Source organism: Plasmodium berghei (genome assembly GCF_900002375.2).
Source record: "Plasmodium berghei ANKA genome assembly, chromosome: 11".
Classification (NCBI taxonomy): domain Eukaryota; phylum Apicomplexa; class Aconoidasida; order Haemosporida; family Plasmodiidae; genus Plasmodium; species Plasmodium berghei.
The window spans coordinates 254,894-280,775 of record NC_036169.2 but is presented as its reverse complement, the minus strand read 5'-3'; the positions used below and the strand labels follow the sequence as shown (position 1 = coordinate 280,775).

General features: G+C 22.4%; 8 protein-coding genes across 8 annotated transcripts; 7 read left to right on the top strand and 1 right to left on the bottom strand.

Annotated features, from left to right (window-relative positions):
- Positions 1–3,086: 3,086 nt before the first annotated feature.
- On the top strand, positions 3,087–4,886 carry PBANKA_1107100 (subtilisin-like protease 1; the record flags this gene model as incomplete). The annotated part of the gene is made up of 1 exon (XM_034565599.1): positions 3,087–4,886. One exon carries the CDS (start codon positions 3,087–3,089, stop codon positions 4,884–4,886), a length of 1,800 nt encoding a protein of 599 aa, XP_034422280.1.
- Positions 4,887–6,130: 1,244 nt separating this feature from the next.
- On the top strand, positions 6,131–6,592 carry PBANKA_1107000 (conserved Plasmodium protein, unknown function; the record flags this gene model as incomplete). Its single annotated transcript, XM_034565598.1, has 1 exon — positions 6,131–6,592. One exon carries the CDS (start codon positions 6,131–6,133, stop codon positions 6,590–6,592), a length of 462 nt encoding a protein of 153 aa, XP_034422279.1.
- A 930-nt stretch (positions 6,593–7,522) lies between these two features.
- On the top strand, positions 7,523–10,033 carry PBANKA_1106900 (PIMMS2 protein; the record flags this gene model as incomplete). Its single annotated transcript, XM_034565597.1, has 1 exon — positions 7,523–10,033. One exon carries the CDS (start codon positions 7,523–7,525, stop codon positions 10,031–10,033), a length of 2,511 nt encoding a protein of 836 aa, XP_034422278.1.
- Positions 10,034–11,533: 1,500 nt separating this feature from the next.
- Positions 11,534–13,312, top strand: PBANKA_1106800 (subtilisin-like protease 3, putative; the record flags this gene model as incomplete). The annotated part of the gene is made up of 1 exon (XM_034565595.1): positions 11,534–13,312. One exon carries the CDS (start codon positions 11,534–11,536, stop codon positions 13,310–13,312), a length of 1,779 nt encoding a protein of 592 aa, XP_034422277.1.
- A 2,142-nt stretch (positions 13,313–15,454) lies between these two features.
- Positions 15,455–16,690, top strand: PBANKA_1106700 (60S ribosomal protein L4, putative; the record flags this gene model as incomplete). Its single annotated transcript, XM_034565594.1, has 1 exon — positions 15,455–16,690. The coding sequence occupies one exon, from the start codon at positions 15,455–15,457 to the stop codon at positions 16,688–16,690; it is 1,236 nt and encodes a 411-aa protein (XP_034422276.1).
- A 1,158-nt stretch (positions 16,691–17,848) lies between these two features.
- Positions 17,849–18,378, top strand: PBANKA_1106600 (conserved protein, unknown function; the record flags this gene model as incomplete). The annotated part of the gene is made up of 3 exons (XM_034565593.1): positions 17,849–17,952; positions 18,077–18,180; positions 18,272–18,378. 3 exons carry the CDS (start codon positions 17,849–17,851, stop codon positions 18,376–18,378), a joined length of 315 nt encoding a protein of 104 aa, XP_034422275.1.
- A 1,388-nt stretch (positions 18,379–19,766) lies between these two features.
- PBANKA_1106500 (rhomboid protease ROM4) lies at positions 19,767–21,593 on the top strand (the record flags this gene model as incomplete). Its single annotated transcript, XM_034565592.1, has 1 exon — positions 19,767–21,593. The coding sequence occupies one exon, from the start codon at positions 19,767–19,769 to the stop codon at positions 21,591–21,593; it is 1,827 nt and encodes a 608-aa protein (XP_034422274.1).
- Positions 21,594–22,221: 628 nt separating this feature from the next.
- On the bottom strand, positions 22,222–25,183 carry PBANKA_1106400 (transcription factor 25, putative; the record flags this gene model as incomplete). Its single annotated transcript, XM_034565591.1, has 3 exons — positions 22,222–22,301; positions 22,545–22,802; positions 22,939–25,183. The coding sequence occupies 3 exons, from the start codon at positions 25,181–25,183 to the stop codon at positions 22,222–22,224; spliced, it is 2,583 nt and encodes an 860-aa protein (XP_034422273.1).
- Positions 25,184–25,882: the final 699 nt, after the last annotated feature.

The following is a 25,882-nucleotide window of genomic DNA, read 5'->3' as shown; positions in this document are numbered from 1 at the left end:
GGATTAAATTAGGTCAAAAAATGTAAAAAAGCAAAAAAAAAATACCAAGGATGATAAAAAACAAAAAAAATTTTAATCAAATTTTTTAGAAATATATTATGTACTGAAAAAATTCTCAACAAATTTTATTCCTAATAATAGTTACAATTTGACGAATTAGATTTCATACAGTGACATATTATATTGTTACTGTTATCCAATTTTTTTGGAAGTATCTTGTATATATATAATATATGTGGATATAACATGGAATATAGTTTATTTAATATATTGGAAAACAATTTGTTAATTTAAAAAATATATACAAACATGCATATATGTTTATGGTATTATAATTTTAATTACTATGAAGATATAAGTTTTTTTGTTTTTTTTATTTCATTCATTTTACCTATTTTAAATGCTTATTTATGTATTTTATGTTTTTTTTATATTTTATAAATTTTGCTCATTTTTTTGTACAATTTTGTACACCATTTTTTTCAATTGTTACTTTGTTTTGATATTTGTACAATTACATATAGAATATAATACATACATTAATCCTTACGATATTTTAATTTAGGGAAAATTTTTCAAATAAATAAATAAATGGTTTTAATAAATATTATTTAGTAAATATGCTAATAATAAATATACTATGTTATATGTTATTTATGAAGCACGATAATAAAATTATATGTGCACGAATTTAAAAATATGCTATTTGCGTACATCACATTATAATGTGTACATATTGTACAAAATATATAAACCGTTAATAGTCAAGTTAATTACTTTTGTTGCTTTCATATATTTTCTTTGTATCAAAAATAGTTTTATTCAATTAACAAAATTATTGGCTTTATATTAAAGAAAAAGTGGAAAAAAGGAAAAAAAAAATAAAGTGGGAAAAATTAGCAAAATTACCAGATTATAAAAATATAAGCACAATACAAGGCATAGCAAAAAAAACGAATAATATAAGTGATGTTGCTTTATTTTTTTAATTTTAAAAAAATTAAATGAAGAATTTCCCATAATTTTGTTATGTACATTTTGTACCTTTATGGGAATGAAAAATATTTTTCCCCAATATTTTTTGTTTTATGATATTTTTTTTTTAGAACTTTCAATTTGTTCGTCTTCTCATTTTTTATACCATTTTTATAACTGTATATAGCATAACTCCTTTAAATAAATCACCAAATATTAAATTGGTAATCTTGAAAATCTATGAATATATAGCGTTTATCTACTTAGTGTACATATATATATATGCGTGTGTTATGAGTATTTCATATACTATATTGTTTTATTTGCCTTTTTTTAATTGTATTTTTTTATATAATGTTAACTAAATTGTATGAAAAAATTGTTCACATTTTAATTTACGATAATAAATTGATTACTTCCTTGCTTTATTACAATTAAATTGTAAAAAAGACAAAAAAAATATTAATAATACTATAGTTTTAAAATATATTTCTATTAGTCAACGAAAATAGACTGTGAATTAATTGTGATTTTCTCTATTTTTAAAAATAAAATTTTTTATAACTTTGAAATATTTTATGTTATTTTTTCAGAGTAAAAATAAATGATGCATTATGAAAATTAAATTTGTTTTTTTAAAGGAAAAAATTACAACAAAAAGGGGTAAAAAATCGAATAAAAAGAGAAAAAAGAATCTCCCTATTTTGAGAATTTTATTTAAATTCACACAAATATTTAGCAATAAAATTGGTTTTAAATATTGTTTGCCACTAATTTGTGTAAAAAAAATTTAGGGCGGTAAAAATGTGCATATGTATATATATACATATTTGGTCACTCTTGATGGGAAAATAAAATAAATAGAAAATTAAAAAAAAAATTGAAAAAAGCAATAGAAGGTTGCTTAAAGAATAATCACTTATATAACACACATTAAATCGAAGAAAATATAAACATTCGTTTTAAGAAAAATAAAAAAGAATTATTTTTTTTTATAAAAATTTCCCATTTTATACCCACATACCGTTATAATAATATCTTAAAGTTATACAGTAATATGTGCACTAGAGTTTAGACATTAAATTGTTGATAAATTAATTCAGCATATTAAGACAAATTTGTTTTATTTTTAAATTTATGAGTAATACAATATCCATAAAAGGAAAAAATAAAGCACTCTAAAAAAACAAACAAAATATATTAAAGAGGGGTATAAATGCAAAAAGTGCATTTATTTATTTGTTACTTATTATTTTTTTTTTTTTATAGAGCACGTGAAATAAAAAATTTCCAATGTTCCAAGTGTTTCGTAGCAAAAAGCAAACAAAATAAATAAACTAAAAAAAAAATTAAATCAAATTAAGTGGATTAAAAAATATAAATAAAATTATATTGAAAAGAAAATGATTTTTATAAAATTGTAATAAATTTGTTTATCTTCTCTTTATTCTTTGAACTTAATATTTAATAGGTCTATTTTTTATTAGAATTATGATATTTAAAAACCAAAAGAACTTTTTTGACGATCTCAATTATTTTAATTTTATACATGAATAAAAATTATATTATTTATAAAAAATTAAATTCAATATATTTATTCATATTTATATATTGTAAGCAGTTGTTAATTATGAGTTAATTTTCTCTACAAATAATAAAGACAATATTGTGAAGACATTTTTTTTGAATAATTATGTGTAAAAGAGTTTATGCCACATCACAATTGTGAAATTTCACATTATAGATAGTAAATAACTCTACAAATTTTTTATCTTTTGTTTTATTATTATATTTTTTTCATACCAAAATTGAAAAAAAAATACATAATAAAATATTTAAAATTCGATTTTTATAAACTAATTAAATTAGATATACATTTATTTTCAATTAATAGTATATGCTCTTTTTTAATATATTCATTTTCCTTACTACTTATTGCTGTTTAATTATTTTTAAGACAAATTTGTCACTTGATATATATATTTTTTTTTTCATTTCAAATAGCCCCAAATTTGCCTGTATTGGTCATAATTTTTCCGTAAAATTTAGCTAGATTTGTCTTTTAAACAAACAGCTATTTCTCGTACAAACAAAAAATAGAATTTTCAAAAATGCGAACAGTTTTTATCTATGCTTGTATCATAAGCTTGGTTTTGCGTACAATACCAGCACATAATGATTTAATGAGTAAAGAAAAAGAAAATAAAGAAAAAGATGTACACAAAATAATAGAAGATTTGCGGTTTTTAGAAAAGGTTGATGCAATTTTAGAAAATAGTAACATGACAATTGATGATGTTAAAGCAGATGCAGATGCATATAATCCAGATGAAGATGCGCCAAAAGAAGAATTAAATAAAATAGAAATGGAAAAGAAAAAAGCTGAAGAAGAAGCAAAAAATTCTAAAAAAAAAATATTAGAAAGATATTTATTAGATGAAAAAAAAAAAAAATCTTTAAGGTTAATTGTTAGTGAAAATCATGCAACTAGTCCATCATTTTTTGAAGAATCACTTATTCAAGAAGATTTTATGTCATTTATTCAAAGTAAAGGAGAAATTGTAAATTTAAAAAATTTAAAATCCATGATAATAGAATTAAATTCAGATATGACAGATAAAGAATTAGAGGCCTATATAACATTATTAAAAAAAAAAGGAGCTCATGTAGAATCTGATGAATTAGTAGGAGCTGATTCTATATATGTAGACATAATAAAAGATGCAGTAAAAAGAGGAGATACATCTATAAATTTTAAAAAGATGCAATCAAATATGTTAGAAGTAGAAAATAAAACATATGAAAAATTAAATAATAATTTAAAAAAATCGAAAAATTCATATAAAAAATCGTTTTTTAATGATGAATACAGAAATTTGCAATGGGGTTTAGATTTAGCTCGTTTAGATGATGCTCAAGAAATGATAACAACTAATTCAGTTGAAACTACAAAAATATGTGTAATAGATAGTGGTATAGATTATAATCATCCAGATTTAAAAGGTAATATATATGTAAATTTAAATGAATTAAATGGAAAAGAAGGTATAGATGACGATAATAATGGAATAATTGATGATATATATGGTGTGAATTATGTAAATAACACAGGAGATCCATGGGATGATCATAATCATGGATCTCATGTTTCAGGAATAATTTCAGCAATTGGAAATAATTCTATTGGAGTAGTTGGAGTAAATCCAAGTTCCAAACTAGTTATTTGTAAAGCTTTAGATGATAAAAAATTAGGTAGATTAGGTAATATATTTAAATGTATTGATTATTGTATTAATAAGAAGGTTAATATTATTAATGGAAGTTTTTCTTTTGATGAATATAGTACTATATTTAGTTCAACTATAGAATATTTAGCACGATTGGGAATTTTATTTGTTGTTTCTTCAAGTAACTGTTCACATCCCCCATCTTCTATTCCAGATATAACTAGATGTGATTTATCTGTTAATTCTAAATATCCATCAGTACTTTCAACACAATATGACAATATGGTTGTTGTTGCAAACTTAAAAAAGAAAATAAATGGTGAGTATGATATTTCTATAAACTCTTTTTATAGTGATATTTATTGTCAAGTTTCAGCACCAGGCGCAAATATTTATTCTACTGCTAGTCGTGGCTCATATATGGAATTAAGCGGAACATCTATGGCTGCTCCTCATGTTGCTGGAATTGCTTCGATTATTTTATCAATTAATCCAGATTTAACGTATAAACAAGTTGTAAATATTTTAAAAAATTCAGTTGTAAAATTATCTTCTCATAAAAATAAAATTGCATGGGGTGGTTATATAGATATATTAAATGCCGTAAAAAATGCTATATCTTCAAAGAACTCGTACATAAGATTTCAAGGAATTCGCATGTGGAAAAGTAAAAAAAGAAATTAAAAGGTTTGGGAAATTAAAAGTTATAAAATTAATAAGTTATAAAATTACCAAATTAGAAAATTCAAAGAATAGATACTCAGTAACTCGGAAGAGGAAAGCCAAAATGTCCACAAAATATTATTTAGTGCGAACTCGACATGAAGAATATAGTATATCTGTTGGAAATCGAGTCACATAAATGTGGAAAAAACAAATTAAAAAATTTTATTTTTCATTTATATACGCATTTGCTTATTTATGTATTTTTTTTAACTTTTTTTTTTCATGTATGAAAACGATTTAATAGTATGTGCTCACATATATCGCATATTGTAATTAGTTTTTAATAGTCTATTTAAGTTCATATAATATATATATCACTTTTCTGTATTAATTTTACATGGTATAATATGTATTATTTAAATTATACTTGTTTCAAATTTTATGTAGATAATTTAACTTTGAAAAATTATAAAATAGTTTATTATCTTTTCTAATTTTGGTGCATTACACCGACATATATTTCATTTGGTGTATATTATTGTTTTTCTTGGTGTTAATTGGAAAAGTTTATTACTTCAAAAATAATCCCCTCCTTTTACTTTCATATCAATACCATCTCTTTTGGGCATGACCTATTGAATATCCTATTTATTTTCACAAATAATATGATAGAAAGTGTTATATTATTATTTTTAATAAAATGAAATAAATATGAATATGAGTATAACTTTTCCAAAAGGCTAAAAAATTAGTAAAATTAAAAAAGTGTGTGTTTGCATGCTCGAAAATTTTAATGTCTTTCATGCTCCCTTATGTACGAATATAATGTACACATAGTATATTCATATTAATTATATGTACGAATTTTTTATTTTAATTAAAATCGTTATATGTTTTCTGTAGTTAAAAGTGTATGCATATATATTCTATATTGTGGACATTTCCTAATTTGGGTGTTATTTTTTAAAACTCTATTTTTATTATTGAAAAAATGAAAAAAAAAATATGTATATGACTTTTGTACCTACATCCATCAAATTTGATAAGTGCAATGTTTAAAAGTGTAAAACTAGAATGCGAATATAAATTAGGATAAAAATTAAGCTCACTAAATTTATTTAAATAAAAAAATGACTATCACACCCGAGTATATGCATGTATAAATAAATATATGCATAACAATAAATGCACATTGACAGATATTTTATAAAAAAAAACAATACACTTTTATTTCGATAATCTTTAAATATCCATTTTATATTATGAAGTGCCAGTTTCGTTATTTTTTTTTATTCCTAATATCCTTATTTTTTTTTATGAACAGTTTACAGTTTAATTTTAATTTTATAAATCCAACTAATAATGTGTCTGACCGCAGAGGAGAGGCAAAAGGAGAAAACACACAATATGGTGATACATGTGTAAATAGTATAATTTTAGATATAATTAATAGCAATATCAGTATTAAGGATTTACCTTCTTATATTTTACTAATAACTTCAAAAAAAAATAATATAAAAAATATTTTTGATAAAATTATATATGATCAAGACTTATCAATAATTGTCAAAAAGTCTGGTAGTTATATCTATTTGAATTATCTCAAAACTGTTATTTTTACTATTAATGAAAATACAAATATAAAATATTTAAAGAGAATTTTAAAAGTGCTTATAGACAATGGTGTATGCATAGAATTTGATCAGAGAGCCGGGATTTTATAGGTTTACAAGTTTCAGAAACATAAAAAAGTATCGACAATTTATTTCTTATAAATTGTATATTTCGAGAATTATGCTTATATACAACTTTTTAATATTAATTTATTTTAATTTTTTTTGCTATTAATGCAATATAACAAAATATATTAAAAAAAATTAATATCAATTTATCTTTATATATGTATATGTGTGTGTATACAACTATTTTTTATAAATATAAATCTTTTTGTTTGGTGCATTTTTCTTAATTGTAAAAAGCTAGCTTTTCTTTATTTCATGGTTTGAGTTAAATTAAAATTTCTCTTATTCATTGTGCATATATATGTCTATATCGATGAACAGTAAATTATATATAGTGAGACATCATATCTTTCCATAAAACATCACAGTGATATACATACAAATTAAAAGGAATCTTTTTATATATAAGAATATGAAAGAAATAAAATTTAAGCGTCTAGTAGTTTGAGCTAGCTAAATTATTTACTTTAGCTAGTTATATATATATATATATATATATATATATATATATATATATATATATATATGTATTTTTTTTCATATATGGTCATTTTTTTTATTAACAAAAAAAAACAGCCAAAATGTAATGAAAATTTTGGCTATATATAAAAATTTTATGTTACAACGTTGTAAAATTGTCCAAACAAAAAATGTATTAGTTATAATAAGGTTAAAGGTATATTATTCTTATGAAAAAAAAAAGAAAATGATAATCATTGTTTACATTTTGTCTTATTATGTAATATTTCCATAAATATATAATATGGCCAATTTTTTATTTCTATATATTCAAAAACTGTAAGTTTTTGTAAAAAATAAAACTTGAGCATATGCAATATTTAACTTTTTCCAAAGGATTAATGGGATAATTTTTTTTTTTTTAAATAATTAATATAAACATTTATTAGAATAATGGTCCTTTTAAATGGAAAACTAAAATATATCGCGGTTGTAGCGATATTTTATAATCTTATTATTTTATTAGTTAAGGAAAAGTTTCCTTATATATGCACCAAAAAAAAATTCCATGCTATTAGTAATAGAATTCTTTATGAATATTTGAATAATTTTGTATCCAAAGATATTTTTAGACGCGAAGATATAACTCTTAAGAATCTCAACTTTGTTCAAACAAACTTGAAAAGTGATAAGGATGCTGAAATTAAAGAAAATAGAGATACACAAAGCGTTGATGATAATATGTTTCAAAGGGTGTATAAATTTATTTTGAATTTTTTTTATGGAAATAAGAAAAATCGTATAAACAAATCCATGAACTATGGAAAATATGACAATTTTAATAAAATAAATGATATTTTTGAATTTATGAGAAACAATGGTTTACCAATTAATATAACCTCAGTATGCTTAATAGACACTGGATTGAATATTAAGGATGCGTTAATTAACTACTTTTTAAATCATGATATTAGCACATATAATAGTTATACATATCATTCAGTTAATATAAATTATAAAAAACCTGATTCATTTAATTTTGGAATAAATAGCGAAAATTGTGACGAAGATAATTATTCTGAATGTGAGTCTACATTTTTGGAGAATCATAATGGGCATGGAAAATATGAAGATAAATCGACAATCCAAGGCGATTCATTAAAATTGATAGAAAAAAAATATGACAAAAATGTGGATTTACAAAGGAGTGGTATAGATGTAGAAATATGCAAAGCATTTAATAATAGTAAGGAAAAAAAAAATAGTTTGAATATAATTCCTGTAATTAAATGCTTAGAATATTGTAAAACAAAAAATGTAAAAATAATTCATATGGATTATAATATAAATGAACAAAATGAACAATTAATACAAATTATGGACGATTTAAAAAATTCAGAAATATTTGTAATTTTACCATCGGAAAAACTATTTAATGAAAAGCCTTATGAAGATAATTCTGTAATATATCCATCTTCATTTTTTGAAAAATTTGAAAATGTTTTTTTTATTGGATCACTGGATTATTCGGATATGTCTTCTGATGACGCTGATATTGCTTCTAATTTTCAAATTCAAAAAAATGAATATTTAAAATACCGAAAAAATAATGTTTTTCTTTTGGATAGTATAAATAGTAGTTTAAAAAAAAGAGATGATCATGATATATTATATTATGAAATTAAATACAGTTCAGCATTTTTTATAAATATAATAACAATCATTCTAAATATATATCCAAATATGTCTATTAAAGAGCTACGAAATATATTAAGCTATTCAATACCATCAAAAGAAACGGCACAATTAAAAACAGAAAACATTTTTGAAGGTAATTTTGACATAAATAAATTTATTCATATTTTATTAAATAGGGGAATAAATTCTTCTGGTTTTGTTCGAAAATATAAAGATGTAACACCGAATGAGTCCACGAATAAAATATTTCTTTTAGAGGATCAGAAAGATGCCGATATAGAACCACAGAAAGATTCCTCTATTGATATATATTGTGACGAAGGTGGTTCTGATGAAGATATAGTGAGTACTTCGAATGGGTTGGATGTGTATAGTGAGTATTCCCACAGCAATAATAAGAGTGATCAGTTATTAAATGATGAAAAAGGACTTAAATATGAGACTTACAAAGATTTATATAGTGTTAAAGAAAACGATATTTATGTTTTTGAAAGTAACAATCCAACTAATAGCTCTTTTATGCAAATGAATTATGATGATAAAATAAAATCAAAATATTTAGACAATTTAGAAGAGGCAAATTATCAAAATCATAGAACTCAATTTGAGATAAATAGAAATGATAATAGATATCCTATAATTTCTGAAGACAATTTAAGAGATAGACAAAATATGCATAATATTCAGATGTTAAACGATGGTATAAATTATTCAGAAAATGCAAACAATATAGAAGAATTATATGATAATGATTTTGAAGATTATAGAGGAAAAGATTTAAATCCCGAGTATAATAAAATTCGTGATAATAATAATAATAAGAATATAAATAAAGAATTCGGAATTTTAAATACTTGGAGAAAAAATAATGAGGGATTATATTTGAGTGATAGTGAAGAAGAAAGTCAGCCATTTAAATGGATGGATATGCATGTAGATGATATATATCAAGATCGAAAAAAACGATTAAAGGGAAATAATTATGATAATAGAAATGGGAGAGTAAGAAGAATATATGAAGATAATAAACGAGGTAGATATATAAAGAATCGAAATATGCAGAAAAAAAAAAATTTTGATCGTAATTTAAAAAATAAAAGATATTTAAATAGAAGGACTAAAAGACATATCAATGAGAAAAATAAAAGGATTATGAGAGAAAAAAAAAATAAATATAATAATAGTGTATTAAAAAGAAATGAAATGAAATCACATAATAATTCACAAAAAACTCCAAAAATAATTCCAAGAAAATATTCTAGATAAAATGAAAGCAATAAGCACATTTAGTAATGTATACATATAGAGATGGTATGTATGTATATATATATATATATATTTGGATAGGATGAAGTGATACTTTGTTTTCCTTAAATAAACTTTAAGATGGGGTTTAATTCAAAGAGAATATAATATTTGTTCATTTTATTCGTTTCTTTTTTTTTGGGGGGGGGTATTTTTGTGTTTAACCGTGTTGTACATGCTTATGCTTTTAATTAATGTCTTTTTACTAAGTTTTATTTTGTTTCGTATGTTTTTTCGGACTTATAAAAAATATAAATTATTATATTTAAAAGGGAAAAGAATGAAAATCAATAAAGTGTTCAAACTTTTTATTTGAGGGTGTCTAGAGTGACATTATTAAGGGAATTTTTTTTTATAACCAAAATTTTTTACAAAATTATACATATATTGTATAGAAAATGAATAATTAATTTATTTTTTTGTTTTTAAAAAATTTTATAAATATAAAGAGTTATACCTCAAAATTAGTAGAATCATATAAACAAATATTATGTACATTTTTAAAGCCCAAACATAGAATAATCATAACAAAGTTGGTAAGATTGTCATTTTAATATACGAATAATGTATATAAATTATATAATAATGAATTTCCTAGTTCGGAAAACATTTATTTTTTTTTTTATATAATATATATATAAGGGATTTGAAAATAGATAATTCATATGGAATGTTATGTAAAAATTAAATATAGTGAACAACTTTTTCAACTTTTTAAGAATGTAATTAAATGTTTTTCTTTTTTTCCATTTACATTAGAAAAAAAATTATTTTACAATTAATTTTTATTAATTATATTAAAAAAAATTAAAACAAGTACAATGAATGCATAGTATAATTTTTTATTGTGAACATGTACATATAATAAATTTTTTTTTTGGAGTATATATTTTTCACACAATACACAATTTCGATAGAGATTTAATATACACATTTATTTGGTTGGCATATATTTGTTTATTTACTTATTTTATTTTTATAAATAGTGCAATTCCAATTATATACATTCTATATACTTCTTATTAAGATGATGTTTTTCTTTTAAATATAAATTAGTAGTAATTTATTATTTTTACCACTTTTGATGACTTTATTTTTCATTGTCCATAAAATGGAATGATAAAACCTTAGAATAAATCTTCTATTTGTACCTGTGTAATTACAATATTTGGTAGAATAAAAATTCGAAAAATAATTTAATTAAATTTTTAAAAATTATAAATATTTATAATGATATTATCAATATTTTATTAATTTTATAGTTCATTTTTTTAATTGAAATATCCTTCAAAAATATCATATATAGTGAACACACACAACACACAAATATATTATCCATTTAATTGATTAGGACGTGAATTGGTAAATAGTTTGGTAAATTATATATTCCCTTTTCAAGATATATTAATTGTGTATATATGAAGCTTAGAATTAGAATGGAATAAATGTTTATATTATATTATGAAAGAAATGGGAATTAAATATTTGCGATATATGCATATATGGTCTTTAATATATCATGTTTGGAATATAATTCAGTTTATTGATATGAATGTAATTTATAATAGTTCACCAAATATTATTGAAATTAGCAAAAAAAATGAAATAGAATGGGGAAGGAATAAGGCAAAAATAAGAATATTAAATCAAATAAATAATAAAGAATTGGAAATAAATAAAAATATGAAGATAAATATATATGACATACTTTCCGACAATGATGATATTAATTATGAAATAATTATGAAAAAATATTATAAAAATGCAAAGAAAAAAAAATTTAAAATATCTCCAAAAATTCATAGATTAATTATAAGTTTTAAAAATAATACTTTAAATCATTCCAGTTTTATGAATAAACGATTTATTGACTTGCTTAATTATTGTGGTAAAATAAAAAAATTAGAGCATGTGAATTTATATCTTTATGATATGGATTCAAATAAGAATGAATTGTTAATAAAGTTTTGTTTATATGCTTTAAAAAATAATAAACAAATTAATATCGAAGCTGATTATAAGGTTAAGCCAATTTACTATAATACATTTTTAAAGAACTACCCCCCCAAAAATTATTATTCTTTACATCCTGATGAAAAAAAAAAAAACTTTCAAATAAATAATTCATCTATGTTTAAAAAGCCTTATATAGACTTTAAAAAATATAAAAAAACAAATATTATCGAAGAACATAATGATATATGTGAACTAGTTAAAGGAACGCAATTGTCTAATCTATATGAAAAAAATAATGTTAATGTTTGTATTATAGACACAGGAATAGATTATAATCATCAAAATTTAAAAGAGTCTATAATTGATATGAAATCTACTGAAGGAAATTATCGCCAAAAAAAAAAACAAAATAATAAATATGATTTTTCTGATATTTCTAACCCAATAGATGGACATGGGCATGGTACATTTATATCTGGAATTATTGCTGGAAATGGAAACAATATTGATATAAATGACAAAGAAGGAATACAAGGAATAAATAATATGGCAAAATTAATAATTTGTAAAGCTTTAAATAATAATAACGTTGGTAATATAAGTGATATATTAGAATGTTTTAATTATTGTACAGAAAAAAATGCAAAAATTATTAATGCAAGTTTTTCTACTAAAAAAAATTATATTCATTTATATTATGCATTAAAAGAGTTGGAAAAAAAAGAAATTTTAGTTATTACATCTTCAGGAAATTGTGTACAAAAAAATGATGAAGGATATAAAGATAACAAAATAAAAACAAATAATAATAAAGAAAAAGATAGTGTTCAAATAAATGGATATACAGAATGTAATACAAACTTAATGAAATTATATCCATCTGCTTATTTACCAAATCTAACAAATTTATTAGTTGTTTCTAATATCACTAAAGATTCAAATAATGATATTGTATTATCCAAAGATTCATGTTATAGTAACAAATATGTTAATTTTGGAGCCCAAGGAAATGATATTTTATCGACTCATATTAATAATCAATATGCTACAAGTGGCGGTTCATCTTTTTCAGCTGCTGTTGTTACAGGGGTTATTTCATTGTTATTTTCAATAAATCCAAATTTTAATAATAATGAAATTATCGAGTTAATTCAAAATGCAATAATACAAACAAATAAATTGAAAGATAAAGTTAAATGGGGAGGGTATTTGAATGTTTATTTGCTTGTTAATTTAGCTATAGAAAAAATGGGACTTGAATCAAAAATAATTTTTAATGCATAGCCTTATACAATAAGTGTATATGTTTCCAGTTTTATTTCATTTTTTTTATTTATTTCATTTGTTTTATATATTTCATTTGTTTTATCTATTTCATTTGTTTTATTTATTTCATTTGTTTTATTTATTTCATTTGTTTTATTTATTTCATTTGTTTTATTTATTTCATTTGTTTTATTTATTTCATTTGTTTTATCTATTTCATTTGTTTTATCTATTTCATTTGTTTTATTTATTTCATTTGTTTTATCTATTTCATTTATTTCATTTGTTTTATATATTTTATATGTTTTATTTATTTTATATGATGAGTATGGACAGTTTACAACACATATAGTTATCCATCAAGGAAGTTACATCACAAAAAGAAAAAAAATGCATGAACATATATACTTCCTAAAATGTACATGTTCATTAATTTTTTTTTTACTTTCCTTGATTGTTTTGTGCAACTTTAAAAGCAAAACTGAAAAAGAAATATCATTTTTTTTCCATTTTTATTAAATATATAGCATAAAGGCTTGAAAGGTTGTTAGAAAGGTTATAAATAGGAGAAAAGTACATTTTAAAATTAAAAAAAAAGAAAACAAAATAATTAAAAAGAAAGGATGTTTTATTTCTCGGAAAATAGGTAATATAAAATTGAGAGTAAAATGGAAATATATATTTTTAGGGCTGGGTTTAATTCATTTATTTTTTAAAAAATTTAGGTGTTAATATTGTTGTAAAATTTTTGCCTAATATAATAATTAAATATAATTTAACAGCAATTTCAATACACATAATAAAATGGCATATTATTTAAGGCATATATATATAAATAAAATAATTATTATATATTTTTTTCATAAATCTCAGTAAAATTAAAATAGAGGAAATTCATTATAAAAAAATATTAAAGCTCTTTTTATTTTACTTTTTGAAAATAAAATATTATAATAAATATATATGTAATTTTTCATATATGCATAAAATAAAGAAAGGGCTTTAGTATTAGGGGAAGGAAACGGGGAATGTTTTTGAGAAACTGTAGAAAATAAAAAACCCTTTTAATCCCCTTCAAATAATAAAAGGGAGAAAATATAAAATAAGATATTGGTTTATATTTTCATTTATTTTTGTGCATATATACTTTTCATTTTTTTTCGTACAAAGTTTATATTGGAAAAATAAGAATAAATTATATTCATATAAAAAAAGTGCTTAAAATATTTTCCTTACAATAAATAACGACTTGTTTATTGGTATGGATGAAATACATTCATATTTATATAATAATATATAATTGGATAATATATATTATTTTTTTTTTATTTTATTGACAATTAAACATACAAAGATTAGTGCGTATATTCGTATGTATATACAAAATATTATCGTAAAATAAAGGAACAAATTAATTAAAAAATAATGTGGTATTTTTAAACTGTAGTATTTATATAAAAAAATATATTTCTTAAATTATATATATATTTACAATATTATTATGCAGGAATATAAATAGTTATTAAGTTTTTTTTTTTTATTTAAAATATGCTTTCTAAATTTGTAAAAAAAAAAGGAAATAATATTGTTATAATTGAAACTTTATAAACACAATAAACTCCTTTTGAGAAATAAAAAAGAAAAGGTAAGTATTTATAACATGCATAGATTTTTTTCGAAGTTTTTAACAATGTAGAAATGAGAATAATATATATTATGAATTGTTTATAAATATTTTCAAATCGATTATGCTTGTTTTTATTTAATTTTGTTGTAATACTTAAAAGAGTGAAATAAAAAAAAAAAATATATATATATGTATATTATATATATTTATATGAATAAATGCTTATTGAAAAAATAAAGGGGATGTATTATGAGCGAACAAAAGAGCTATAGCTTGTTTAATATAAAGAATATATAATAAAATAAAATTTACTATTTTAGTCTCGATATAGCATTATTCACATTTTCTTTTTCCCTTATCCATATTATTTTGCATACCAGTACATATAAAGTGATACGATTTATGTGGATTTACCAAAAATAAATAATCATAGTATATTTTTCAGTTTTAAAAATTGGAATATTTTTTTTTTTTTTTCAGATATTTTTCCCCAGCTTTTAAAACTTAATTTATTAAATTTAAGATCGAAATAAATGGCAACTATAAGACCACTTGCAAATGTTTATAGTATCAATGGGAAGAAAGTAGTTGGGGAAGTTGAAATTCCTGTTGTTTTTCAAACCCCAATAAGGAATGATTTAATAGAATATATTTTTACCAATATATCGAAAAATACAAGGCATCCATATGCTGTAAAATTAGGAGCAGGGTATGAAACATCAGCAGAATCATGGGGTACAGGAAGGGCAGTAGCTAGAATTCCAAGAGTTCCAGGTGGGGGTACACATCGAGCGGGACAAGCTGCTTTTGGTAATATGTGTAGAGGTGGTGGTATGTTTAACCCTACAAAAATATGGAGAAGATGGGGAAGAAAAGTAAATTTAAAGGAAAAAAGATATGCTGTTTGTTCTTCTATTGCTGCTAGTGGTATTAGTTCATTAGTTTTGGCAAGGGGTCATAGAATATCAAATTTAAAAGAGGTTCCTTTAGTTGCTAGTAATGATATAGAAAGTATACAAAAAACAAAAGATGCTCTTAAATTTTTAATAAGTTTAGGATTAAGGGATGAAGTTAACAGATTAATTAAATCTAAAAAAATAAGAGCAGGAAAAGGAAAAATGAGAAATCGAAAATACAAAATAAGTAATGGACCACTTATTATTTATAACAAGGATTCAGGAATTAAAAAAGCTTTTAGAAATATTCCAGGTGTGGATTTATGTAATGTTACAAAATTAAATTTATTAAAATTAGCTCCAGGTGGTTCTATTGGTAGATTATGTATATGGAGTGAAGATGCCTTTAAAAAATTAGATGTTATTTATGGAAAAAGTTTTCAAAAATACGTTACTAAAAAACACTATATATTACCTAAACCCATTGTTAATAATGCTGACATATACAGAATAATTAACAGTGACCAAGTTCAAGCTAGCTTATTAGATAAAAAGAACCCATGCAAAAAGAGAACCCAAAACAAAAACTCATTAACAAACTTTGCTGTTAGATGCAGACTTAACCCAGCATATAAATTGTTAAGATCATTAGCGGTACGAAGAATGAAGAAAAGTATTTCTGAAAATGCAAAAGATAAAAAAGAAAAGAAAACTAAGAAAAAAATAGAAAAGAAAGAATTACAAAAAGTAAACAATGCATATTATAATGCAATTGCAACATCTGTAAAAAGAAAGAAACAAAAAGAAGAAAAAAAAGCAAAATCTAAGAAAGATGCGAATAAAACCCTCACAGCAAATACCGGTGATGAATAAACAAACTTTTTTTAAATTCTTTCTTAAATATCCTCGAAAAATATCACAAACTTTAGAATAAGCTGACATTGAAACTTACTATAGTCATTGAAAATCATAGTGGGTAATACAGAAAAAAAAAATCAAACAAAGACATGAAAAAGAAACCGAAATTTAAAACAATGTATAAAATGATCAGCACATCATTCCTACTAATTATATCCATATATACGCATACTACAAGGGAACCCACATAAGAAGCGGGGGGGGCAATCATCTTTTATTTAGAATAATATATATATATGTATATATATTTTTTTTTTCATGCATTTTTTACATTAGTAAATTAAATTATTATTTATAAATCTTTTACAATTTTTATACCATTGCTATCATTTTATTTTTTTTGAAATCCTTTCATGTGTGCTTTTTAACTTTATCTTTTTATAATTTAAAAAAAAAACTGCTAAAGGAAATAAAATTAATAAGTTATTATTGTTCTTTAAAAAGGGGGAAAGTATGTGGAATTACGAAAGTTTGTAACTTGTTTGTTTTTCTATTTGAATGCTATAAATATGATTGATGTATTATTAGATATTGTATTTCTGACCAATACATAAGTAGCTATTTTATGTGTTGGTTTCGACATATTTGTTAATGATTGTAAAAAAGGAGTGTAGTATGGAAATAAATAAAATTTGTACATATTTGGTCATATATTTATATATGTAGAGTATCAAAATGGATATTATATGCTGCTATTTTATAAAACAAGAAAATGTGAAGATAGTTTAATATTAATATTTTTGTTATATATATAGAGGGGGGTAAAAATATGTGTTATATGGATATAATTGAAAAAAAATATATTAAATAGGAATTATTGTTTGTACTATTATGTTTTCATATTTATAAATGATACGACATATGCATATATATATATATATATATATATATATATTTGAGATTTTAGTGAATTTATTATTTTGAGCGTTACTATTTTAATACATACTTAGAATTTGTTTAATTTGAAATAAAAATCCATAAAATATAATAGCACACAAATATTATGTGAAATTCAGAAAAAAAAGAAAAATGAAATACAAAATTAATAATGAAGAACTAGTAAATGTGCATATGACTTAGTCAAAGGGGAATATATATTTTTTACATTTTAAGATGAGTATTAACAGAATAAATAAAATTATTCTCTGCTCAAAAGTCGAATTAAAGTCGATAGAAAGAATGGAATTTTATACTACCATAGGAAATGATGTAGTAAAGTAATATATTATGCTCATATATAGAAATAAGAGAGTATGTGATTTTGATATGAATGATGAATCTTTGTATGGATATACAGATATGTAAATTTATTTAATATTTGTTTTTATTTCTTATTTTTAGAGACTTTTGCGAGTTTTTTTTTCCAACATTAAAATATAACAATTTTCATGTAATCTATACTTTTAACACTGTTCAAGATCATGAAAAAATTATTCTTTGGCCGAGTATAAAATATATGATATTATATTTAGGATATTTTATCATAGCAGTTTAAATACATTTCTTACTTTTTTTTTAATTTTGTCATTTTTATAGGGAATAAAGATATATACACCATCAATTTGAATTTATATAAATATAGCCATCAATTATACAACAGAATATTATTTTTGGATTCCAAATTTTCTGAATCACAATCTTAAAATTGTGTGTATGGGCATAGGAAAATTATACAAGTAGGAAATATTTTTTTTAAAATATGTATGCAAGGTAAAATAAATATATAAGTTATATATTAATTGTATACATGTATGTATATTTTGGGGGCATCTTTACAAATAGGATAAAATAAACAACTTGTTAAGGCCCATATTTTTATTATAGCTTTCCTTGTAAATAATTTGGCAATATACAATGCGAATTTTAACAGAAATAATTTTCAAAATAATAATTAAATTACAAGAGGGGATATAATTTTATATATTTATGTGTTAAATGGAATAAGAGCGATATTTATGCGTCTTTTTTATTTTTAAGGAAAACAATAAAAATATTGCAACGTAATTGATATGTGAAAATGTGCAATATATATATATATATATATATATATATATACACACACACATAAATGTTACTTAAGGAATAGTTTAAAAGCCTTATATTTTGTAAAAATAAAAATCCCCATTATAATCTAATGTTTGGTCTTATTTTTTTTTAAGTATAATTTTTATGTTTTGCATATATAGCAATGGTAACAATATAAAGTATTGTATATATAATTATATTTATTTATTAATATAATCATAATCATTGCAAAAAAAATTATACTCAATTTTTACGTACAATAATGTTACTTATTATTCAAGTTAATTTATAAACATGCTAAGTAACACTTGCATGTATAAGTAATGTGCACATTTTTTGTAATTATTTTTTTTGAAAATCGATCTTTAAAATTTTATAAAAATCCAAATAATAAGAAAAAATAATTAAAATTAATTTTCCAAAAATGCATACTCTTAATTATGTATCTCACTTATTAAGGAATAATTATTTTTTTTATGTATTCATGAGAGAGTGTACATGATCACAGTTCGTCTTTGTTTTTTTTGTGCAATGTAATATATTTAATATATTTTTTTTCCTTATTTCCTTTTTATATATATCCCCATTTTGTTGGCTTATTCATGTCAATCACTTAGGTCTAACATTTACACAATTTTAAGTAATTTATTGTTAACATAATTCGGAATATTATTATTGTAATTTTACAATTTTCATTCTGAATATATCTATTTTGACTTGTTTTGGGCTAATTTTTATCTCATTATATATATATATATATTTACCCTCTGATTTATCACAATAGTGAAATGAGGGATCAAATATACGCACAATTTTGGTAATAAAAATTAAGGTAGATTAGGCAAAGCAAATACATTGATAATAAAAAAAAGTGTACACATATATATATATATATATACGTGTGTGTATATAACTACTTGTACACATATTAAGAGTGTAACAGGTTCCGAACGCAAACATTTATTTGTCTTTATGATATAATGTTCCAACTCTCTTGAATGATCACATGGAAACAAATAAACCGAAAAAGGCTATAATTAATAGTAAAAATAATGAATCTTTGTGTGAATCAGTAGAAGATACAGCCAAAAGGGGTGTCAAATCACCTCCATGGATAAACAAAGGAAATCAAATAAAAAAAGCTAATATAGTTGGCGATTCTAAAAATAGTAAAGATGCTTTGAAAAAGGAAGTTCCAGAAAATCCAAATATTATTGAAAAAGGGATTGGGGTGATTCAAAAAAAAATGCCCACTAATACGAGTAAAAATAGCACGAAAAACGGTACGATAAATGATATTAAAAATGATATTAAAAATAACAATGTTAATAATACTGGATATGGAAAAGAATTGAAAATGGACAAAGGTCGATTAGATGAAATAAGAATATTAGTTAATAACGAAAGTGAATTGCATACATTGCCATCTGGAGCTGTTGGTAGGAGAGCTCCCTTGAATCCGTTTTCTTCACCTATACTTGGGAAATATAGAAGGAAAAATGTAAATGCAAAAAAAAAAGTAAAAGATCCGAGATTAAATAATAATCCATTAGTTGGGAGATTAGTAGTATGTATATCAACTACAGCAATTTTATTTTGGGTATTTTTTTCCGAAATGATATTTAATTATAATACATTTAATGGTAGATGTATATCTAAAGTTTTATACCCAATATATACAGAAGCTGTAGAATCAAATAGAGAGCCATTTTTTGTATTTTTAGGATATGGCGCATGTGAATATAATTTAGAAGAATCAGCTTTAGATAGGCATTTTATAGGAACACAAACATCTGATAATGGATGGCCAAAAAATAAAGTAGAAGATAATCCAGATGGTCGAGGATATGCTACATGGGATTCAGTAAATAATCGTGTATATAATCAATTAGGAGGATTAAATACAAATTACATTAGAAATTATGGAGAAATATATCGTTTATTTTGGTCTATGTATTTACATGGTGGTTTAATGCATATAGTATTTAATGTTATATGCCAAATTCAAATATTATGGATGATTGAACCAGATTGGGGATTTTTAAGAACACTATTCTTATTTTTTATATCTGGAATAACAGGAAATTTATTATCAGCTGTTTGTGACCCATGTGGTGTTACGATTGGATCATCAGGTTCTTTATATGGATTAATAGGAGCATTATTTGCTTATTATGTAGAATATTGGAAAACTATACCTAGACCATGTTGTGTGATTATATTTATGATATTAGTTGTTATATTTGGTATTTTTATTGGTATGTTTGGGTATACAGATAATTATGCACATATTGGTGGGTGCTTAGGAGGGATCCTTTATGGTTTTGCTACAATAACTACAGTATCATCAGCTGACAAATGCACATTAGGAGAACGGATGTTAACATCTCCACCCTTTTCATGGTTTTTATCGAATAAAACAAAACAATTAATTGAAGAAAAGGCTCGAGAAAAAAAAATAAAAGGTGAAAATTATCGAAAAAAACAAATAGCTAATAAAGTACATAAAACAGATGCATTACATACTATTATGTCTATTATGAAGAACAGAATAAATGATGAAGGAAGGCCATCATGTAAAATGAAACCAAGAGAGTGGATTGTACGTATCACATCTGCGTCCATTTTAATTATATTATGGATCATCTTATTTATATACTTACTAGATGAAAGTGCTTATCGATCTTATACACCAATGGGGCAAATTAAATTTAGTGGAGTTCATTCTTGTTTTTGTTGTGATATTGTTAAAAAAATTCCTTTAACAAAAAATGGAAAATTATATTGGTGTTTTAGCAATCAAGAAGCATTTGATTATTATTGCAAGGAATAAACATAAAATTTCGGATATATTTATTTCTATTCTTTTTATTCATATATTTGGAATTGTTTATCTAAATTATTGTTTCAAGTCAGCAAACAAAAGTAGAATGGAAGTACCATATTAAAATATAAACATGTTGGTAATATATATCATTTTTATTATGTTGTATGAGAGTACATTGAAGTATATACTATGCTGGCGCATTTTAAGATAATAAAAATAAGTTAATTGGAATCTTCAATTATTTATATTAAATACATGCACTGATAAATATGTGTGCATTTTTAATTATTTACTTCCGTTCTCTATTTTTATTGAATTATATAATTTGTTTGTATTGTTCTAGTCTCAGTTTTACTATTGGATATTTTTCTAATTTTGATGTTTTCATCTTTCTTATTTTCTTATACCATCTTGAATTATTATATTGTTTAATTTTATTTTCTACGAAAAACTTATTATCTTCGATTTGTGAATTATTAAAAAATTCACTTAATTGTTTTTGCGCTATAATCGTGCAGCCATATAAACATTTACATATGCAAATGTCATATATAGAATTAAAGAAGGTATCGGTATTTTATATTATTGTATAATTTTACAATTTAAATTATGTATAGACTAATTAAACAAATTATTAAATATTTAAAAAACGCTTAGTTCCTTCTATCACTGTTTCCAATATTGTTCCCAAATACACAGGCCTTGAATGCGTGCCTGCATTAGGATAAAGGGATAACCAAATATGTTAATATGAAGAAGAAATTAGATAATTATGTAAAATAATAAAAAAAAAATAGTTAAAAAAATAACATTGTACATTTATGAGGAATTTTGTTAATATTTTTCGTGATATATGTAAGCTTATGAACTTATATCCACGAAAGTTTCAATACATATTTATTCACCTTTTTTTGAAATTTAATTTTAAAAAAAATAAAATATATTTAATTATTTAACCATAATAATCTACTTGATACCAAGGAAGTAAACATTGAAAAAAAGCTACAAGCACATTGCTATCTAGTGAAACATAATATTGTGATGTTGTGTTGGGGACAGGAGCTGGATGTGATACAGTTTTCTCCATCATGAAATCGGGTAATAAATAATTTCTGGATTTAAATTCGCTCACTCGTATTCCTTTATATTTATTTATATCTAAAAGTGGAATTCGTCTGCGCCATTGTTTTCGTGCTTCATCGAGTTCCTCGGCCACTGTGTTATAAAAAAAAAGATATAAAAAGGGAAACGAATAAGGCATATATATTGATATGAAATAAAAAAAAAATAATAACAAATGTACAATTTTGTAAAATTATGACTGTTCATAAAAAATACAACGAAAAATTACCCAATTCATCCTTATACATTTCGTGTACAAATGCACTGCACACATGTATCCAGGTAATCATTTTTTCAGATTTATAATATATATTATTTTTTTCCAGATAAGCTAATATTATTTTTTGTACGATTTCATACTCTTCTTTATTACTAAATAAAGTATTGTCTGAAAATGGCGGATGTGACAATATATGCTTAAAGGATATATCATATATAGTATTTTTAACAATTTTTGATGTATTAAAATTATTATATTTTACAAATATTTGAACAAAATCGGGGTAAAATAATAATGCCCTAATTAAGAACAGATGAGAAGAATATGATAAAGAATATGATATATTTTTTTTGTCACATAAGTTGCTAACATGATTATTACCCCAGTAACAATTAAAATTTATATTAAAATGTGGAATTAAAAATTTACATTCTTCATAAGAAAAAGAAGATAATATATCACTTTTTTTAATTTCATTAATTTCATTGTAATTCACATTAGTGTTATTTTTTAGATATAAACATAATGGTATAGAAAAGGCGAAATTTGGTAAAATAAAGTGAAGTCTAATTTCATAATTTTGAAAATCGTATTTTTTTTTTGTGTGTGTGTTTTGTAAATAATCCAATTTGTCATTATTTCTATCTTGTTCAGGTATTTTTTTAGTAAAATCATTATTTTGACTGAACTGTTCATAAACTATTTTTTCATCATTGAGAATATCTTCATCCTGTCGTTTTAATGAGGAAATGCTTTCTTCGCATTCCATTTTTAAAATATTTTCTCGTATTTTTGATAGTTCATTAGTATTTTGATGGGTAGTAGGAATATTATGGGAGAATTCTTCATTTGGATTTAATTTTTCCGTAGTACAATTTTTGTCATTTTTAACATTATTGCTCGTTTTCTCAATTGTTGATGTATTTATTATTTTTTCATCATCTTTTTTAGCAATAACTTCATTTTTGAAATTATTTTCGTTAAAAAAAAAATCTGATATAATTTCGTTAGTTCTAGATAGTGGCATAACATAATGAATATTTTGAAGGATAAAATTAAATGAAAAAAAAACCAAAAATTCAAAAACATTTCCTTTTAGCATAATTCCATCAATTCTTAAAAGTATACCACATAAATCATTGCATAAATCAATTTTACACAAAAGTTTTGCAATTTCTAACGACGTTATAGTACAACCTTCATATTCAAGAGATTGCATATGCATATATAAGGTTTTAAATAAAACTTTATTATCATATAGTTGTGGATTAACATATATTTTATGATTATTATTTATATAATCTATATTAAAATTCATATGAAAAATGTTTTGTAATAATAATAAAGCCATTTTAATATACTGATTAGCTACTTCATAATTATTTGCTTCATTATAATATTCACCTAATATTAATAGTGTATCTATATGAAATGGATATTTTTTTATCAAATCATTCATTGATTGTATATCATGTGTATCTAATAATAAATAGAATAAATTTTCTGCTTCTAAATATAATTTTTCTTTTTCAATTTTAAATTCGTTGTCAAAATATTTCATAGTTAATGGTGCTTGTATTGTTTTTATACTATAATCTTGAACTAGCCAATTTTTCAAATATTTTATTTTACTTTTTTTAACAAATTTGTTTTCTTTAACAAAATCTTTACCAAATATTCTTTTTAATTCTACATTTACATCAAAATTATTTTTTTCTAATTTTAAGCAATATTTATATTTTTCATGTGTACATGCCCAAAGCTGGACCTTTTCCCTTTGCTCATGATATTCCTTCGAGAATTCGCCACTATTGATATTGCTATTATTATTGCTTTCATTTTGTTTTTTTTTTATATTTCGTTCTTGTTCTTCACCAATTTTATTTAATAAGTCTTCAATTTCGTCGTCTTTATTTTTTTTCTTTTTTTTTTTCTTTTTTTTCTTTTTGTTTTCTTCTGTTTCTTGTTTTGTATGTTGTTCGGTCTCTTTTTTGCTTAATCCCCCTTTTTTTTGTTTATTTTGATTTTGTGCATTTTTGCTAGAAATTGTTGTTTTGTCATCTTCATCCACATGAGTTATATTTCCACTTGTATTTTCATCACTTTGTGATTCTTCTAAATATTTGAAAATTTGTTTTTTTTTTTTAGGAGCAGGATTTAGAGGTAATGATTCTGCTTCCACAGATTGATTTATTTTATTTATTTCATCTCTATTTTGTTCTTTTAAGAACTTTTTTAATAATCGACTAGACATTTTGAAATGCTTTATATTATTAACATTCGTAAAAACAGCAAAAAATAAAAAAGGTTAGATAATTCGGTATATGTTACATATATATATGTACCTATATGGAACTCACACCATGACAAATCACAATATATATATAAATTGTTAATATACTATTAAACTAATATAATTATTTTTCTTTTTGTTGTGAATAAATTTTACATACAAAAAATTTATTCATTTACTTTTTTATAATAGTTTTTTATTTTTTGAGAGGTTGAAACATTTTTCCTTCCCTCTTTATATAATTCCCTTATTATTTGCAATCTCTTTTTTTTTTATTTTTATTTCTATGATCAAATGGATATGCAATTTTTTCATTAAAATAATGTTTACTTGTTTATTCATTAATATATAAAAGATAAAATTAAATGAAATATACAAACAAAAGAAAACGGCACCAATCATAGGTATATATAGAAAAAAAAAATTATTATATTTTTAAATAAAAAAATAAATTAATAATCGAAAAAAAGGAAGGAATAAATATATATTTTTAAACGTTGATAAACATATATAGTATACATGCACAAAATCCATAAATGAAATAATGGTGAATTTATAAACAAAAATATAACAATAAAATATATACTATTGTGTTTAAATATGAGGAAAAAGTCGTAAAACCTTAAAAGAAGGCAATTAAATGTCGAAATGAAATAAATT